General features: G+C 41.5%; 1 protein-coding gene across 8 annotated transcripts in view; it reads left to right on the plus strand.

The window, feature by feature from the left end:
- The window catches only part of LOC104688151 (multiple epidermal growth factor-like domains protein 6), a 190,563-nt gene that overhangs the window by 87,148 nt on the left and 87,905 nt on the right, over positions 1-15,510 (plus strand). For all 8 annotated transcript variants that reach the window (XR_005602643.1, XR_005602642.1, XM_039556907.1 and 5 more), the window contains exon 5: positions 14,942-15,064. Coding sequence is in view for 6 of the 8 variants with exons in the window: in XM_039556907.1 (XP_039412841.1) it covers positions 14,942-15,064 (123 nt within the window). In the remaining 2 variants the exon portion in view is untranslated. The remainder of the gene's footprint in view (positions 1-14,941; positions 15,065-15,510) is intronic.

Below are 15,510 nucleotides of genomic sequence, written 5' to 3' on the forward strand. Positions count from 1 at the left end.
TCCCTTCTTGTTTCATGTGCCAAATCCTGTAGCAGGAGAAGCAGTTCTGTGTTTCAGACAGGACCATTTCATTCAGCTTCTGGTGAAATCAGATGTTCTGGATGTTCATGTTCGTTTCTGGATTAGTTCATGTTTCCACAAGCCAAGCAATCGTGGTGCTATTTCCAGATGAAACAGATCTCTCTCAATCCTACAGATACTTCATAAAACTCACCTCTTTTCCCAGTCCCCTCCATGTGATTTTGTTCAATGAGACTGGGACTGAAAATGGTTTAATTCATGTGATTTTGTAGTGATCGTACCTGTTGCAGTGTAAACTGCCTCTTAAATGGGGCGTGATGCATTTTTTGCTAGAGAAAGATTTTTTTTTTTTTCTTTTTCTTTTTTTTTTCCACAAAAGAAGCCTGCAGTTGTCCTGGCTTCCCTTCATCCAAAGTTTCCTGGTGTGTGGGAAGAAAAGCAGGAGAAAAGAATAATAAATGTATTAATAATCATAATAACAGAAGAAACCCTCTAAACTGACTCACCTCACCAAACTATTTACAGATTCAACCAAAGTGACATCTTAATGTTGAAATTTTATTTTTTTCTTTATATCTCCTCCTCACTGGCCCTTACTAATGCAGCCTGGCCAGATCACAGCTGGGAGAGGGCTCTGCCCAGGGACTTACTGGTTTTGTAAAAGCTACTGGTTTTTAGCTTTTCCTCTTCTGAAGTGGAAATACTATTTCCTGTGAAACTGTACCAAAGTTACCTGCAGGATTTGCCTCACTTTTTGTGTGAAAAGGGAATATTTCGTTTTTCCCTCTGTCTGTTCCCTGTTCCTGTTTGGTCAGTGCCCCATAAATGCATCTGAAAACAGCCCCTGCTCTGAGCAGTTAGTTTGTGATTGAAAATACCAGGAAAATAGGAAAGCACAGCAATCAGTGGTATGAATACTCCTTGATTTTTCAGGTTATCCACATTCTGAAGAAAATGAGTTGCAGAGGGAAATAGCTGAGTTTAAATGCTTTGAGGGTGAGGGCTGGTCCTATATTTGATTATCTCTGAAATATATATTGCTTTTATACCATAATCCCTGATAACTGAGAACTTTGGTAATAATCTGGCACAAACATCAGTAGCGCTTCAAGTTCTTGCCATCCACCTTTAATTACCCCAGGTTTACACTTGTGTAACTATAAACTGAACTTTTTCATTAATTTTTCAGCATTAAAAAAAAAAAAAGTAGGCTAAACTTCAGCTGTTGTAGATGAAGTATTTAGAATAATTTCCCAAAGCCCTTCATAAATGTGACATTGATTCATTGATATACAGACCATTAGCAGTTAGTCTCCTCTGTTCATCTATCATTTCAATTATCTCTAGACTTCCCCAGGGTCTTTGACAAATGGGAGACAATTTGCATTTTGTACATTAATGACCTTGGTGGAATTTGTAATTTTATCCCCCCCATCTCATAATTATACTTTATCATTGGAGGGGAAAACCCCACAAAACTACACTGGTCTGGTTTTTAATTTAATTGGAAGCATGGGACTGTCGAGGTGATGGGAAAGGAAGAAATAAGGAAAAAAAGACATTTAGAAGTATTTTGCGCCTTGTGGAGAACTTTCACCAGAAGATGAAGCAGATTCTTGTAAGTTAAGCTTGAGGTCTATTTCACAGTGGAATTTTGCCTCTCTGGGTTGCAGGCTTAGGGGAGCAGTTAAGAACACAGCCTAAATCTTGGCCTAAGAAGATTTGTTGCTCTTCTCCCAAACCAACTGATTTCTTCCTGGAAAAGCTGTCTCTTGGTTCCTTTGATAATGCACAAAAGGAATTTCAGAAAGTGATCCCTAAAAAGACAAAGATGTAAGGAATTGGAGCTGTGTTTTAAAACATGTATTTCAGAGGGGTATGGCATGGCTGGATGCTCAAGAATCTTAACAATTCCCATTAATAATTTTATAATGTTTTCTAATATTAACAGATTATCCTTCTTAGCTTTATGTTCTGTAGAAGTTTGCCTGTTAAGTTAAACTATTCATTTCCTCCACTCCCATCTTTGAACCTCTGGTCTTTTACTCTAGTGGTGTTATGACCAGGTTTTAGCATTACCTGTGTTGGCCACCATTCACCCCTTTCCTGTGTTTAAAAAAGTAAATACAGAGAAATATTCACACGTTATCAGCACTTTTCACTGTTTGTTAATGGTCATAATGCAGGTATCCTGGAGAAGAGAGATGAGTATTTAGTAAAATAAGGAAGTACAAATATCTAGTAAAATGAATCCTTTTAAGCTCCTAGGTGGGCCAAAGAGGCCGTGCAGTGTGGACAGAAAAAGTGAAATTAATAACTAAAGTATCCTGTAACTGAAGAACAGCTTATGGCCTTGCTGCATTCATTCCTTCAGCAGAAAACTTCAGGCCAACTCGCAGGGTTTTGGGGTGGTTTGTTGTTTTTTGAGTAACTCGGGGACGCACACACAGGGGCCGCATCCCATGTGGGGAAGGCGATCGCTGCCTTCTCCAGGAATATCCTCCAGTTGTTAAAACTCCCCGTTGCCAGCAGTAACGGCAGCGTGGGATCGGAGATAGCAGAGGCTCTGCCTCTCCCTTTGAACACGAAATCACTGCAGTCTCTCAGACAACATTAGGTGGTAACTGTTGGCAACAGCGGCAATGTTGGGAGCGACGTCTGTTTCTGGCTGCATTTCCAGAACCATCCGTAATGTTGTGGTGGATGTACTTTGCTCATAGATCACACTTTCCCTTTGTGCGTCACAGTGAATTTGGCTGTTTCTCCCATGCAAAAAAAGTAATTAGCCTGGCTTGAATGTGAGGAATTTATTTTTTTTGGTTGGAACTGAAGGGTGAAATTCCGAATGTGGAAACCTGAGCTGTGAACAGGCATCGACCTGCGGCTGCTGTCCTGCCTTGTTGCTCAGGTTTAGGGGGTTTTATGCATATAGCAAGAAAGATCTTGGTTTTAATCAGTGCTCAGGCCAGGCTGTTCAGCCTTGGATTCCTCTGATGTGCGTTGTACAACTGTTTTTCCACCAGCTGAAGAGCTGGCAGTGCTGGGTTTGAAGAGCTTTGGTTAAATGAGATGCTCTGAGTGGTCTGTAAGAGTGAGCTAAAGATCAAGGCAAACACACTTATTGATTTACTTCCTCTCTCTTCTGAAAATAGGACTCAGACTCCAAACAATACACACGTCTGTGGAATATACTTGTCTTTGTCCATGTTACGTGTGCTGCACACAAGTGTGTGCTGGATATGTATTTAGTTTTACACAGCCTTCTGGCCCTGTTTGAATTTTTCTCCCCCTAGTAGTGTTTGCCTTTTGCTGTCTGTTTCCAATTTTTTGAGCATTTTCAATAGATCTTTAAAACTTCAAGTTTATTTCTAGTGCATGTTCTGTTCAAGAGATTTAAATTTAATACTTTGACCTTAGTGTTGCTCCAAAAACCAGAGTTTGTTATCCTAAACCAAACAATCGTACAGGAGTGTGGTGTGATGTAATATTCTACTATGGCGCACACTTTGTTAATGGTGAGGAACATGAAAATATATGTCAGCTGTTTGCAGGGAGAGAGGTAGAGCATGTTTTAAGGTGTAAAATGTTCGTGTATAAAAAGACCAAATGATGTAGTAACTTGGAAATCTGAAATTATTTAAACTGATGAGACGCTGATGTCTCGCTGAAGACGCAAATGCAAATTTCTCTTTGGTTATACCCCCTGAAAAAAATAGGTGTGGTTCTTCATCAAGACCAGATGCCTGACATCCAAAGGGATTTAAAAAGGCAAATTTAGTTTGTGTTGGGAACCAGAATGTGAAGTTTGGGTTACATGAAACTGACTCTTCCTGCTCTGGTATGAATTAATTTCAGCCATGCAGGATTAACAATTTCAGCCCTCTTAATTTCTGCCTGTGATCACCTTTGACACTGGTCTGTTGGAAAAACCTTGGGATCCCGTATTTTTATGAGCAGAATTCCCAGGCTGTGAAGCTGAGTCTGCTCCCTGTGCTCAGGCAGCAGCTACACGTGGTGAGCACATGTGTGAGCAGAGCTGGGAATGTCCCAGGTTCAAATGCTGGTATCAGGCTGAGGGAACTGGATGCCACATTGCTCCCTCCTTCTGCAGAGTGTCTGCCTTCCCCCACCACACTGGGCCAGATTTATGTTTTAAAGGAGGGTTCTGTGCTGCTCTGCTGGGAAAGGCCCTGAGAAACCACAGCTGCGCTCAGCTACTCATTGTTCATTTAAATGGAAAGAGAAAATCCTGTTTCTTCAAATCTGTGCTTTGAGCTTGTCACTGGTGAAATCTGCATGAGAGTTAATGGTTTGTACATCCCTCTTTTTTCAAGCTTGATGTAACTCCATATTCAAGTTTAAGTGCCCTGGTTGAATTCCTTAGTGGGAATTCCCTTTCAGTTAAAGGATGCTCACCTGGCTGCTGTTTCTGATGAGGAGGATTCAGACCTCTCTGCAATGTTTAGCTCCTGTTCAGCACTAAATGCCATCTCTGCCTTTTCAAAGGACTCCCTTTCAGCAGGGACAGTAAGCAACAATCACAGTAAGCAATAGTTAATGAGCACCCATTGGTGTCAGAGAAGTTGGAAGAATTGGGAAGACAAATTAGGCAATGGAGTTTCTGGGAATAATGACTTCCCTTGGGTTTCTTTACAAATTAAACTGATGAAGATTTAATCTTTTCTCTTTTTGTTCCCATGGGTTGCTTTGCCCTTGACACACAAGATCAGTTACTGGAAGGTGCAGTGACTGTGCCTTACACTTCTGCCTGTGTAAACTGAACAACCAGTTCCCATTTGTGTCTCTTGTAAACGAGTGACCTGGTTGTGTGGTTGTGTTTCAGCCACGCAGGGAATGATGACAGAAACGTTATTTTCTGTAGTAGGAAGTGGAGCGAGTTTACAGTTAAAGTTAGCACAGGATTTTTGTCAGGGCAGTGAGTAATTCTGCCCACAGAACTGCTAGAAAGATCTTCTAGAAATGGAAAACAAAAGATGGGAGAGAATATTCAGGAGGATATAGGAAAGAAGAAATATTTAACCCATTTCAGGCCATAGCAGAGGCTGTTGGATCTAATCCCAGGCTAGATCTGATGATGAGCAAAGGTTTGGTTTAGACTGGCAAGGACAACTATTAAGAAAAATAAGAAAAGAAAATAGGAGCTTCCATTTAAATCTCCATAATTAATTCCTGTTCTAAACTAGAACCCAGCACACATCATCCTTTCTCTGCTGAGAAATTTTTTACATTCATTTCTGTTCGTAATGGTTTGGGAAAAGAAAAGAGAAAAAAGAAAAAAAGGTTTTCATTATTCGTGTGAAAAATGAACTCATTTGCTCACATGCTTAGTGCTGGGGTTAATTATATTATGAAAAAGCATAGTTTGTAAGGAACTGGCTTATTACAATAGGAATGCCCTGAGATTTAAGCTGCCTAGTTTGTCAGCTTGCTCAGACCATACTGCTGTAACACAGCCTGTTTGTAGGTTAAGCAGCAACTTCTGGGCTTGGGGCTTTGGTCCTGCACTGGGGCCTGTGGGCAGGAGAGGGGTTTGACATTTCTCTTCTGAACGTTTCCCCGTGGCAGCACTGTCACTCAGCACCTGCAGTCCTGGCCACCTGCTGCATCAGGGACTGTACCCATGACATCAGGGACTATTTTGGACCAGGGGAGAGCTGCCCTGGTGTGGATTGAAGTGGATTGAAGTACCAGAATTGGCTGTGGAGTGCCTCGGGTGTCCCTTTCCCACAGTGTTGCAGTGGACACAAGGACGCTCCTGGATTTGAGACATACATTCCACAGGTGTAGACAAAAGTTCGCTTGCTCAGATTGATGAGTTCTTCTGAGGACACAATAAAGACAGAGACAAAGCTGGAATAAGCACGTACTTTATTCTACACTTACAACAGGACCTTCCTTTGTTGTCTTTTCTGCAGCCAGAAGCTAAAGCTGTGATTTGTGTCCTTTCCCTGGGTGTTTGGAAGCTGATTTCCAGATAAGCCGTTCTTGCAGCGCTCGGTTCCCTATTCCTGCGTCCTGCTGGCTCGAGCTCATCCTCTCACACTCCTGCTGTCACGAACTCAGATTGCTGCTGTACACAGATTTTTGAGTAATGCTATAGCAGAGCTTCTAAACACCCCACGGTGTACGTGGTATGCCACCACTAAATTGTTACAATCTGACCCATCCTGACAGGTTTTACCTGGAACAAGCATTTAGTTCTGTTTGAAATTGTTCATTCACCTTTCATCCTGGGGAGCCTCAAAGGCATCACCAACGTACACATCTATCTTTATCTCTGGTTTTGTTATTGCTGTGTTGGATCACTGCAGTGCTCTTCATAAGACCTGACATCATAAATCCCTTAAAAGTACAGGTTGAGCAGAATACACAAAGTGCTGCCTTTGCTTCCTTGCTGTTCCTTTTTGATGCCAGTGCTGTGGTCTCTGAGCTTGTGTTTGGTCCTGAAGATGCTGGCACTGGCTAACCCATGGGTATCTTCAGGTTATTTACACTTCTAGATGACACTGGGTGTCAACTCTCCAGCTGTCTCGGCCTGAAAACCTCCATAAACTTGCATAGCCTTGATTTTTTTTGTTCTCATGGAGATCTGTAAAACTTAATGACTGTAAATGCTAAGCTTTTAAAAATGACCCAGTACATTGGGGTTTTTTTCTATATCCTTTTTCAATTCAATTCTGCTGACCTGATTTATAGGTGTTTACAGGAAGCTGGAGAAAAGGCAGAAGTTAATGTAAATTTTCTTGAGATCCAGAAGCAGGAGAGGAGAGTTGGGGGATAATAGGAAATACTAGCAAAGAGCCAGCCTTAGTTCATGACCAAGTGGTTTACTGTCTTCCTCTCTCAGGAGAGCAGAAGGCAGCAGGATGCAAGGATGTCTGGAGTCCAAGGTGCATTTTGTGACCTCTGCTTTGGGCACCAGGACTTGGCTTGGCTGGAGTCAACCGTGGCTTTGTGCTTGGGGTTTTGCACTCAAAACATCAATCCAGTTGCTAAGAGTCCTGAAGCCTCACTGATAGTCACTGCCTTGGAAATGTTTGAAGAATGTTTACCTGCCTGCAAAAATACTAAGGGTTTATATTGTGAAATCAGACTTGGAAAGTTCAAAGCCTTTCTGTGTTTGAGTGTGCATAACCAGCACTTGTCGGTGCTGGAAGTCAGATACACTGCAAAGAGACTTCATTTTTAGGGCAAAAGCACTTGTAGACAAAAGCAAGGGCTTTTAAGGATGTTACTGCAGAGCCCTGAATTCTTTCTAAAAGGGTTCCATTTTGTGGCATAAAAAGTCAAAGCAGAAAGAAACCCATCTCGGCAGAGCTCTGATGTGGAGAAGGTGCCATACAGCCAGCCAGGCTTTCTTTTATGTTTTGCTCATAACCATCATAGCAGGGAAAGGCAAACACTTGTCTAATTTGATAAAATATCTTTAATTGCAGAAGCAGTACTTGAGGTTTGGGCTGGCTGCATCAGCTCTGTTTGTAATCACAGCTCCAGCCTCACTCCACAATCAGCGCCAATTGCTGCCAATTAGCATTTGCTAGGCTGGTGTTGCTTTATTCAGATGTTCTGGGGTGTTTGGTTGCATTATTCATACCTTGTCTGGGAAAACAGTTTAAAAATGAGTACCATTACAGGATTTCATTGTACTGTGATAGACTTTCTCTTCTCTCCACCTCTCGGTTTAGTTGTTGTGGTTTAGTGAACAGAGGAAAGCTTCGGGCATGATTTAGGTCCTGCATTTCACTTCTAGGAAATAGTTCCTGCTTGGTAGAGAATTTTAAAGAGAGATCAAAAGAAATCAAAGCTGGTGTTTTTTCATGTAACAGTTTGATTTTGGAAGTTGTTGTTGCAAAATGTCATCAATGTGCAGGACATTAAAAAGAGGAAGAAAAATTTCTAAAAGTGAGCAGACATGTATATGGTTATGGAGGACTGCCATAACCAGGGGCAGAGATTTTAAAAGGACTTTTAAATGCCAGTTTCAGAACTGAGTCTGGTCTGTGGTGTAGGAGAGCTTGGGGTGGAAGGGGCCATCTCTGTACCTGCAGCAGGTACAGAGTGTTCTCTGTAGTGGCACAAGATGAGCTACAGGTCCAGTCTAAGACAGCAGCGTGTGCCAGCATGTTGGGCTTTGAGACCTTGTGGTTTCACTTATTTAAACTTTGAGCCTGTATTTTCCCCCTTCAGGATTTTATTCTGACTTCAAAGAAGTTGTTCTTAATCCAAGCAAGTGCAAATGATTGATGAATGTGTGTGGTTTTTTTTTCTTCAGATGATGATTTTAATAAGGAGAAATGAATGCTAGCTAAGTATGTTTAATAAGGATCTTTGTTTGCTTTTGGTTTTGCATCTAAGTTGAATTAAATGAAATTTTTTAGTGCCACAGTAACGAAAGAAAGCAAACCATGGCAGAGCCCCACGTCCCTGGGGAACAGGGGCCGTGCACATCCTCGTTACGTGACGGATGTTCTCTGCATACAGGAATGTGACATGGGGATGGAAGAGGAATGAATGCAGCAGTAATTTTTTTAATTAAAAAAAGAAAAAAAATTGGAAAAAGGAGGTGATAACTTGTGGAAGCACAAGGGCCACAGCTGCCAGCAGAGACAGTGGCAGTGATGGGTGTTTGCTGGGAGGTGACGTTCCTGGAGCCTGTGCCAAACTCTCCAATAAGCTCCGCTAATCAGGCGCTTGTTAATAATGACTCAGATGTACGATACTTCATAACAGCCCAAGAAGAAATATTCATCCTGGTATTGACTTTGTGGGGGAAGAAAACCTAATAAAGCATTGAGAGTGCTTAATCAATACCCGGGCTGCGCTGACTATCAGAATGAGCAGCTTTGTTTGCTATTCAGGCGGATAATTTATGGTTAGTGCTGGAAGTGATGTATGTAATTTATGTTTTAGAGACAATTACTGCTCAAAGACAACTGCTGCAAAGCTTTTTGCAGGAAACCAAGAAAAAGACAAATGCACTCTTTGGGGTGTGAGTGTTGTGCCTGGCAGCCTGTCCAGTGTATTTGATCATTACATTATATTTATGTGTGGTGTTGATATGATGTATGTGCATGTGTGCTTGTGTGAACTGTGTTGCATTGTAGCAATGAGTGGCCTTTAAAGCACAAATCAACTTTTCTCAGGTTTCGAGATTTTCTCAGACATATGGTTTTGGTTGCAGACCATCTGAGCTGTAATTAAAAAAAAAAAACCAAAAACCAGTGTGTAAAACTTCATAAGGTACTTATTCTTTGGATCTTCAGCATTTTTAAAAAATTGAATCAAATAATTTAGATCAGTATATGAGAAATTGTCAAATGTGCATTGTGATTTGCAGACACTTGCCTATAATACCTCCTTATAAAAACAAATTGTAGGATAGTTAACAGTACTACACCTTTGTGTGCCAGGCACTCAGATTTATTAAAGGACACATATAGGCGCATTTCAGGTGCACATGATAAACTGCATTTAGACTTTGATCCTAACCATTATGAGGGTTTGGTTTGGTTTTTGTTTTACCCAACAGCATTTATGTTTTCTGAGTTAGGAATTTATGTCTCTAAATTGCTATAAAAGTCAATATAAGCTGCCAGTGCCTGTTAGAGAAAGGAATCAAACTGCTTTCTTAAAGGTATTTAACATTTAGATTCCTGAAATCAGCCCATCTTCATCGTAGTCTTCAGGAGAAGGTCCCAAGTGTTATTAATGAAATGCTGTCTTCCCTCGAAAATAACTGTGTTGTGGTTCCTGTGACTCCTGATTGAAGCTGGGTGTGTTACCCTAATGCTTTTAAACTAATCAAAATCACCTCCTCGCTCCGTGCTGGTGGGCTTTTGTTCAGGCAGGCTTGCAGGAACAGTGGGAGAATGATTTTACAGATTTTATTGCACTTCAGTGATTTATTACGGGTCCAGGCAGCTCTGACACGCACTGGAGTCAGTGGCTCACAGGTCAGAGCACGGGTTAGCCCCAAAGCTGGGCACCCAAATGGCAACTTGGCGTGTGGCTGCCTTAAGTAAATAAAGTTGTTGCTCATATAAAGCTGATAAACACAGAAACCTGGGAAAATGGGTTTTAAATACTAGGTGGCAGTTATGAGATTCCTTTTGGTATCTTAAAAATTAGTCTTTATATTAATGAATATTGCATAAACTTGTATGGGGAAGATAAAAATAACTTAACCTGCAGGCAGTGAGTTAACTGCTGTGCTCCCCTCATCTAAACATACAAACTGTTGCCAAAATTAAATGATGTTTCACTTCATGGTTTGCCTGCTGCAGAACTGAGCCCCTGCTCGGTGCAGGTGTTTCTCCTTCCCCAGGTCTGGCCAGTCCTGTGCTCAGGGCAGGCTTAATCCCTCGCTGCATTTTAAAGGTGGTGAATTGAGCTCCAGGTGGAGACCCTGCAGAGCTGCAGCCCTCACGGGCAACTCAGTGGAGAGATGTGGAGAGGAGATTTCTGCCCCAATGCCAATATATTTCTGCTTTTCACACTGATTTTTCTTCATCTGCTGTCTTCATTTGAGAGCTGGTGATAGAGCAGGTCACTGCTGTTAGATTTCAAACTGGAATTACCAATGAAAACCACTTTGTCCAGTGTCTGCTTTTATATTAATCTTTCATTCATTTGTAGGAAATCTGAAATCACCTACATTTTCATAAAAACTTGGTGAAGGGTTGTTTTCCCTGGAGCTGAGGGTGGGTGATGTTTTCAGACTGGGAATAGCATTAAACAAGAAGATAGAAGTGAAGGATTGGAATTGTCCTTCTCCATTTAGCATGTAGTTCCTAGGCAGGATTAATTGGGCAGAGGTGGTCTGCTTCCTGAAAAAAAGGCATGTTTCCTTCCATATCAAGTATTTTATAAGATTTTCGGAGAAAAGACACCTTTTTACGTAGTTCTGTTGTATGATTCCACGTGTGCAGGGAGTGTGGGACATGGGCACATGTCCACAATCCCTATTTTAGCATACTACTGAATTTAAAATATATTGTGGAATTTTATTTTTCCCCACGTGTGCTAGACAGATCATATATAAAGTTAATATCAAGTTATCTAGATGAAAGGTGTTTTCAATTATTTTTCCCATGGCAAGATTGAAGGCTCACATCCAGTATGTCCCATGGATAATGTTTTTGTGTTGCAACATTGGCTCTATAAATAAACGTGAAACATTGCAGTAGCAAACATCACTTTTTTTTTTTTTTTGAAGTGCCTACAGCATGTCATTACAGATGGATTGATAGGCTTGATAACATTGAACTTTAGTCAGACCTAACGTGGCAGACTTGTTACGTGTCAGAAATTTTCTGTCATTTTCTCACACATCTCACTGTTCAAAAGGCAAAATATATTTGCAACCTTGAGTGACATTGAATATGGAAAGCAGACAGAAATTTATCATTTGACAGAATTGTTTTTGTTTGGTTTATTTTACTTCTTTTTTTTTTTCTTTCTTTCTTTTTTCAGTGGCAAAGCTGTAATCGGATTTTTAAATCCTGACTACTCTGTTTTAGGAATATGGAACAGCTGATGGTAGCTTGTAAAAGCTCTATGACCCGGCCTTTTACAAATGTAAAACACATTCTTTATTACTTCACATTCAGATCATTTATTTTTGTGCTTCTTTGGACTGAGGCAACATCTGACCTTTATTATGGAGTTGCAGAAAACAACTTGGCAGAGAGCAGGCAGTGGAGAAGGTCTTGAACAGGAGACAGGACAGCAAAGGATGCAGATGCTTAGAGAGCAAATTTTCATAGCATAAGGCTAAAACTGGTGAGATTTATACCTAGTCAGTGTATTCCTTCGAATGTGACTGCTCTCCAATAAAAATGTATCAAAAAAGCTTGTTTCTTAACTCAGAAATTAAATCATAGTTTATTTTATGATGATTAGCTTTAAATAAGGTGTTTGTTTTAAAGACACATGGAGATGGAAAGTCAGGTTTTGCGAGTATAATAGAAGAACGTGGTGGGTTTCTGGTGTAAAAAGCAGCAAGGAAATGCATGAAAACATTTCCTCGAAAGACAAAAATGAGTTTTAAGGCAGAGACAAGGAAATCCTGGACAGAGCATTAAGAAGGCGGAATTAGAAGAAGGAGAAAATGATGTTTTCAGTCATACAGCGCCAATACTTTTGTAGCTGGACCACAGCATTTTATGCTGAACAAGGAAGGAAGAGATTTCTAATTGCTGACAGGAACACTCGGCAATCAAAGGAGAAACTTCCTATATATTAGCATGCAACAGCACTATACACTTCCGAATGGATTATACCCTGGTGAAATCAAGGGGATAATGATTAGCTCCTCAGCTGGAAAGGTTTTGTTCCAATATTTTGGTTCAAAATATAGCCATTGGTGTTAATAAATTGGGCTGTATATCCTAGACCACCTCACCCAGTCAATATTTTACCCCAGGAGGCCATGTGGCATTGCGGGTGCTAAAGAATAAAGTAATTCTTCCCTTTATTTTGTTTTTAAAAAATGAAATCAAAAGAGCAAGGAGATTTTATTAGTTTTCAATCCTGTTAGTATAAATAGAAGTCGAAGCTGTGGAGCCAGGTCATTATGTGGCTCATTACTGTTTATTACCACGAGGCACATCAAGATGTCTGCAAGCTGGGGGGGAGCGGAGTGGATCCCTTGGAAGGGGCGCGCTTGTCGCGCTCCGCACGGCGCCGAGCGCTCGCGTGCCTCCTCCCAGTGCTTGGAGGAACACATCCAAAATCTGTCGCTTGTCATATGTTCTCCCTGCCTCAGCCGAGGAGAAGTGAGCAGACGCTCGTTCTTATTTTGGTGCCGTTTGTTTTTGGAGAGGAGCGGGGGGGAGTGTTTTTCTCGGGGAAAAGTTTCTGTTTAAATTGCATTCCCGTGAAATCGAGAAGAGCCTTCTTGGCTTCACGCGAGTTAGGATTTGGTTTGTTGTGTATCTCTGAGATAACTGAATTCTATTTTATTTTTTTATAGCCTGCCAGTGTTTTCCAGTTTCACTGAGGACAAAGAAACTACCATTTTGTTGATCATTGCATTGAATCTAAAGCTGTAGAGACACGAGATGGTTTTAGTGGGTTTGTGCCTCTTCAGTTACACTTTAGCAAAAGTTGGTGTTTCATGATACACTTTTCTTTTAGCTTTTTAGTGGTCTGAAATGTCCTCAAAAAATTCTTTTAACCTGTGGCTTTTAGCCAGGATCAGAAATGAGCCAGTTAAGTGAAGCTCGAGCTCATCGAAGAAGTAACAAACTTTGGTAAATCTTAGTCTTTAACAATGAAGGGTTACAGTTGAAAGGCTCTCACCTCTCTTGTATGAATGTGAAATCCGTTTTTTTAATTTTTCTTTACAAACTAATTAAATCTAATTAAATGGCTTTTTTAAAGCCTCATTTCCCCCTTGGGAACAAGGCATGCCACTAATACAGAGTAACTGCCTGTGGTTTTTACAGCCATGATGATGCTTATCTTCTGCTGCTTAATCCTCCTCCTCCTGACATCCCTGCTATCTCACCTGAAAGCAATATGAGATCCTTCCCAGTGCCAAAGGCCTGTCAGATCTGTCATCTGCACCCTCAGCCTGGGCTTGGAGGAGATGTTGTGTCTCCTCAGCACTGTCTGTGCCACCAAGCCAGATCAAGAGATGTGCCCAAAAATTGAAGCCAAGCCCCCCGGAGCCCATTATTCTCACACAGGTCCATCCCTGCTTGCCCTGGCACTGCTGGATTGGGTGTGTGTTGGTCATCAACACTTCAGAGAGCAAAGTGAATGAGAAGGCATTTCCCGAGTTCCAGTGTGCATGGAATCAGTGCAGCAAATACCTGCTGGGTTTGTTACATTTACCATCCCCCTTGAACAAATTTTCTGTTTTGGAAATCACTTCCACACCGTCTGTTGTCTCTGCTCCTGCTCAGCAGAACAGTACTGCTGGCCTGATGGTTCCTATCATATTTCTTTGAAATTTCTTATATAGGGTATTTAAGTAGATTTATAAGTGAACATCTTTGCTCTTGATTTTTCTCTGCCACTGGCTGTCTATTTACTTATTTATTTTTTTCATTTAGTTCTTTACTGTTCTTCATTTGTAATGTGTAAAGTTCTATTTTGCATGCAGGAAAGCACCAGCTTACGAGGTGAATAAGTGAGGTGTGTAGATACCAGCACCTGACAGAAAGGAGGACCATAATTGATTTAAAATCCTACCATCTTTCAGAGATTTTTCATCTCTGCCACTGCTTCTAGAAGCAACTTTACACCCAAGTGAGGATGCTGGAATGAGTGTACAGAGGTTGTTCCTGATGTTGCTGCCCAGAGGTGGAAGTTGGCGAGCCGGGTAGAGCCTGTAGCCAGAGCCAGGTGGGCTCTGCGCTCAGCTTGTGCAGAAGGGGAGGGGGAAAATCCCACCCTTGCAACTCTTAGAATCACAGAACCATTTAGGTTGTAAAGACCTTTAAGACCATTGAGTCCAACCATTAACCCAGCACTGCCAAGCCCACCACTAAAGCACGTCCCCAAAGGCCACATCCACTAATGGTGGGGCTCAAGGATCTTAGAGGTGTTTTCCAGCTGTAATGATTCTATGATATTTGTCTTTTAAATCCCTCTAGGGATGGTGTCTCCACCACTTCCCTGGGCACCCTTTCAATGCTTGGCAATCCTTTCAGTGAAGAAATGTTTTGTGATACCCAATCTAAACCTCCCCTGGCACAACTTGGTTGGGTGGAGGGGCTCAGCAGCGTAGCTGCGAGTTGCTGCTCTTGGGTTTGCTTCAGGGTCCTGAGCTGAGTTTCATCTCAGAAACTTTGTAATTTTTTCACATCAGTCAGACACGATTGTCTTTAGATCTTCAGGCAGTGTGGTCAGTGCCCACTCTTCACTGGTTGCTTGTGCTTTCTTCTGGCAGATGTGAATGAGTGCACCATGGAGAACGGGGGCTGCCACGACCGCTGCTGCAACACCATCGGCAGCTACCACTGCAAGTGTCCAGCTGGCCAGAAGCTGGGGGAAGATGGAAAATCCTGTGGAGGTAATGCTTTGTGCCATGTCTCACTGCTATTAAGGAATCAGCAGACTTAGGAAGGAGAAGGAGATGCTGGCTTTTATGTGGAGCCAGCTGAAGAGCGTGTGCTCAGAGTTGTCGAGAGTGCAGATCTTCTCATGTATGGATTATGAAGATGTAACTGTAAGAACACTTCAAAGGGTTGGGGTTTTGTTTTATTTTGTCGAAAAAAATGTTATCACTTAACCTGGATTGGCTGTGCCATGTTCTGATTATGGGATTTCCATCATCAATTTAAAAACCTGAAGGAAGTGTATACGCTTGATAATATTTCATCTGTCTCTGAAGCAAAATGGTTCTTACCAGAAGATACACATGCATTTTCACATTTCAATCACAATTCCACAGCTAGAGATTAACTGAATAAAAAAGGATTAAAAAACCACATGCTATGTAAACCCATTTGTCTTTTT

The sequence above is a fragment of the Corvus cornix genome, chromosome 9, assembly GCF_000738735.6.
Source record: "Corvus cornix cornix isolate S_Up_H32 chromosome 9, ASM73873v5, whole genome shotgun sequence".
NCBI classification, from domain to species: domain Eukaryota; kingdom Metazoa; phylum Chordata; class Aves; order Passeriformes; family Corvidae; genus Corvus; species Corvus cornix.